Raw genomic sequence first — 4,864 nt, forward strand, 5'->3', positions numbered from 1 at the left:
GATCCACTCCAGACCCAGTGCCCAGCCCACCATCTCCCCGCGGTGCGGAGCATCAGCCCGAGCCCACCGATGACGGAGAGCCAATTCCTGCCGCGATTGACGAGCCAGCGCAAAGCCGAGCGACTGAGCGGAGGATCACCCTGGCTATGGAGCTCAATCCGTTAGACCAGGTGCGAGAGCCGGCGACAATGCCAGCCACAAGGGAGAAAGCCGCGGACGGTGTGAGCGCAGAGAGGAGCTTCGCCCCCTGTACCGCGGCTGAGGGTGAGGTGAGTATGGTAGTGTCATCCTGTTCCCGTGTTCAGCCTAGAGGGGGCTCCCGATCCAGAGTTTAGCCTTGAATGCCCGGAGGCTCACAAATACCCGCCCTCCCACTCGCTCCTGCCTCCTCCACCGCTGTCGTCTGGCAGCCCCTCGGCTCGCCCTCAGCCCACCATCATTACGGTGCGAGCTCCACGGGTCTGTCATCCTCCAGCGTCGCCATGGTTGTCGTTATGACGTTGTTCTTCTTATTCTTCGATCTAATAGCCGACTGGTGCCATGAGCATATACCGCCACATTTCACAATTTCATATAAATACCATTTCTTATTTAATATTAATAGGCTACTTAAGAACAATTGAAAAAAAATGGGTTTTTAAAAAACTGTGATGTACTCTTGTGGACACCTGTTGCTTATTTTGCTCAATAATTTTTCCTATTTAAGTCCCCTTGCCATTCAGCCATGTGTTAATGAAAATGACACAAAAACCCCAATTTTCAAAGCATGAAATTGCAGTTCTTTTGGAGGAGGTGGAAAATAATACAACGACCTATGCCTCTAACCACAGGTGAAGAGCTGTCGTTCCAAAGACACAAGTTTGCAATGCAGTTTGCGAATGTTCGTTTGAACGATGGTTTCGGGAAACACCGAATCGTTGAACTATGTTGGTAACGACAGAACTTGCGACCATAGTTGGCTAACAATGCTTTTGGGAAACGCACCCCTGTTCAGTTTGTGTTTGTCAGGTCTACTCGTTTTCTACGTGTGTTGGCTCAAGCTCCGATTGTGGATTATCTCCTGAGTTTCCTTAATTAAAGACAGTTCTCGTTTACTCGTGCCTCCTGCGTGCTTCCTCAACAGCGTAACGTGACAGGATTAGGGATGTACAATATTCTTTATAAGTACTAATAAACAGTCAATATGTTATTAATAGACATGCTAATAAGCAACTAGTTAATAGTGAGAATTGATCCCTATACTAAAGTGTTACCATGCTCTCTATTGAGATATTCTACTCAAATTAAAAGTGTAATAAAGCCAGTCTGTTTTCTTTGGTTGTTTGCATGGTTTAAATAAATCTGTGAGCAAACCATGCGAGTTGATGTTTTCTTGATTTGTGCTTATGTGAAAATGCAATAATTGTGATGAAATGCAAAAAGATTTAAAATGACAATAATCGTGATTAATAATCGGGGTTCTATTTTTAAATAATCACGAGCATCCATTTGACCATTATTGAGCAACCTTAACGTCAGGTATAATCAAGTCAGTTTGGTCAGAGCAAGATGGCGATGTACCTTTTCTACAAAAAAATTCAGCAAGATTTTTTTAACTCTTAAAAAAGATGAATAAAGAATGCACATCAGCTGAGTTTTTGTAAATTGAATCGTTAAATATTCCATAGAAATTGTACAATACTATCATATTTTGTTTCAACACAATTTAAGTAGTTTTATTGTAAATAAAAATGACCATCAACGTTGCATCTATTGCCCTTGACCTATTGTCTCACTGTCATGTCACCAACTCGGAAACTCTGGGCTTCAAGAAAGTTCAGAGTTTTCTACTTATAATTACAATTTGGTGGTGGCGTTCATGTGCATTCAACTCATAAATACTATCTATCTGACAAGACTTGAATGCACCAAAGTCCCTAAACAAGTCCTAAACAAGAAACACCTCAACAATTTAGTAGCCAGGTGACCAACCCAACTCACCGCAGCCTGAAATCTAAGCTAACTACTTCCTCTAGTAGCCAAACACTTCTTGAGTAACTACTTCCTCCAGTAGCCAAACACATATGAGTTTCCCACATGTAATTACGACTTGGTGGTGAAGTTCATGTGCGTTTAACTTGTAGATACGATATTTCCAACATGACGTGAACGTATCATGCAGCCTTAAAAAGTCCCAACCCCAAAAAATCTCACCAATTTGGTAGCCAGGTGACCACCCGCACCTCACCGCAGCCTGAAACCTAAACTAACTACTTCCTCTAGTAACTGAACACTTCTCGAGTAACTACTTCCTCCAGTTGCCAAAGTCTGTGAGAGTGCTCTGGCCGGCGGGGTTATTTATGTGGCTGGAACCCTGCAAATGAATACAGCACATAAATTGAACTGCTCGACCTCACACGCAGAATACAGAAGCATGACTGTTTTACTCAACATTTCCATAAAAGTACATTCTAACCGAGTTTAATATGAACATTAAACGGAGGATGTGGGTGTGAAAGCCTGCTGATCGTGCCGCTGTGTCATTGAACCTGTCCGAGTCTGGCACTGGGATAGGAGACGAGGTGAGGAACACAACGGGACTGCCTCAATGGGCCGCCTGTTTCTTCCCACCATGCCGAAGGCCGTAGCGCCGTAATCTGGCCATCAGATCTGACCGACGCTCAGCGGTAGCCTCTTCACGCTTCGTGCCAGTCGCCCCAGCAGCCTTTGAACTTGGCGGCCAAGAAAGCACCGCGGGCCCCTCGCTCCCCCTCCCCCACCCTGTCTTCACGACTGATCAGCAAAATAATGATGATAAAGAAGCATGAAAAGAGACAGCCTTGAAGATTTTCAGCATGCCGTTAATAAGCTCGCGGAGCATGCTGAGGCGATGAGGTCAGGCTGTATTAGCGCTTATTGCTGGGTTGAGTGACACAAGGGATTATCAGCTGCGTGGAGAAGTGAAACAGCTTTCATCAGCGTGGCGCTGGAGCGAGTGCGTTTGATGTCTCAAGAGTGAAGGAATTATGAGTGTATTATATGTGAGTGCCAAGGCGGAGAGACAGTAGCACGGGGCATTTTATATAGCCTCATTCTTGAAGGAACAAGTGCACCTCGAGATCAAGAACAAAAGAAAAGGAGGGTTCTTGAGACAGCGTCACCCCCATGACTACATGCTCTTATCTGCTTTCTCTTAATATTTGCACACACCCACCTGAAACCTTTCCTCTTTAACATGGTTGCTACTTGTTTCTTGTGTGCTGCAGGTCATTTCCTGGGGAATCACAGTGTACTGGACATCCTGCGCCAGGAGGGCTATGAGGTGGAGCACACACCAGCACAAGAGCCCATCACACAGTGAGTACACACACTCATACACACTCCACACCAGAGTTGTGCACAATTCATAATTGAACAATTGGCTCCCATTGAGTTTATGAGTGTGTTGGCCACATCACACAGGAAACTGAATTTGAATTTGAATTGGAATGACAAGAAGTAAAATCTACTGAATTACAACTCCAAGAAATTCAACACAGGTAATGCATTCTGGGAGTTCTCCTCCACCCTGATCCACAATAGTTAATTTATCAAGTATGAATGAATATATAAACTAAATACAAAAATTCTATAGTATGCATAGAAATCTACCATCTCTCTAAATGTATCTGTCTATCTATCTATCTATCTATCTATCTATCTATCTATCTATCTATCTATCTATCATCTATCTAAAGGCCTATGAACCTTCAAATTTCAAAGCCTTTAAAACTTTTAGACATGGCTTTTTCAAACCAAACTTGAATTTTAGCTTGACAAAGCCTTGTTTAAAAAATAATTAAAAGTTAGTTATATGAATTTCTTTACATTTAACTTCATTTTAATTCTACCTCCTTACATTGAAATTTGAATTTCAATTCTGCATTCTGTTTGCTACCTTTTAATTCAGGAACTAAATTTGGTCACACTTAATTTTAAGGCCCAATTCTCGCTATTAAAGGGGTCATATGATGCTGCTAAATTTATCAAGTATGAATGAATATATAAACTAAATACAAAAATTCTATAGTATGCATAGAAATCTACCATCTCTCTAAATGTATCTGTCTATCTATCTATCTATCTATCTATCTATCTATCATCTATCTAAAGGCCTATGAACCTTCAAATTTCAAAGCCTTTAAAACTTTTAGACATGGCTTTTTCAAACCAAACTTGAATTTTAGCTTGACAAAGCCTTGTTTAAAAAATAATTAAAAGTTAGTTATATGAATTTCTTTACATTTAACTTCATTTTAATTCTACCTCCTTACATTGAAATTTGAATTTCAATTCTGCATTCTGTTTGCTACCTTTTAATTCAGGAACTAAATTTGGTCACACTTAATTTTAAGGCCCAATTCTCGCTATTAAAGGGGTCATATGATGCTGCTAAAAAGAACATTATTTTGTGTATTTGGTGTAATGAAATGTGTTTATGCGGTTTAAGGTTCAAAAAACACATTATTTTCCACATACTGTACATTATTGTTTCTCCTCTATGCCCTGCCTTTCTGAAACACGTCGATTTTTACAAAGCTCATTGGTCTGAAAAGCAAGGTGTGCTCTGATTGGCCAGCTATCCAGTGCGTTGTGATTGGCCGAATTCCTCAAGCGTGTGACGGAAATGTTACGGCCCTTACCATATTGTGATGCCATGTCCCGAAGCGATGAGACAAAAACATTAAAACCCATTATAAATTTTTTGCACTTATACTGTCTTTTTACGCGTTGCGCCGCGTAAACATCAAACCATGTCTGCATTTGTGATCGGAGAAATGACAAACAACAAGCGCTACTCTACACTGCTCAAAACTTGCGTTTGAATCATCAGTGGCAAATTCTT

General features: G+C 41.3%; 1 protein-coding gene across 1 annotated transcript in view; it reads left to right on the forward strand.

The window, feature by feature from the left end:
* The window catches only part of trabd2b (TraB domain containing 2B), an 87,432-nt gene that overhangs the window by 76,822 nt on the left and 5,746 nt on the right, over positions 1–4,864 (forward strand). Inside the window, exon 5 of the mRNA XM_016524332.1 lies at positions 3,246–3,336. Coding sequence (XP_016379818.1) covers positions 3,246–3,336 — 91 coding nt within the window. The remainder of the gene's footprint in view (positions 1–3,245; positions 3,337–4,864) is intronic.

This window comes from Sinocyclocheilus rhinocerous, unplaced genomic scaffold (assembly GCF_001515625.1).
Source record: "Sinocyclocheilus rhinocerous isolate Xijiao unplaced genomic scaffold, SAMN03320098_v1.1 scaffold813, whole genome shotgun sequence".
In the NCBI taxonomy this organism is placed as follows: Eukaryota; Metazoa; Chordata; class Actinopteri; order Cypriniformes; family Cyprinidae; genus Sinocyclocheilus; species Sinocyclocheilus rhinocerous.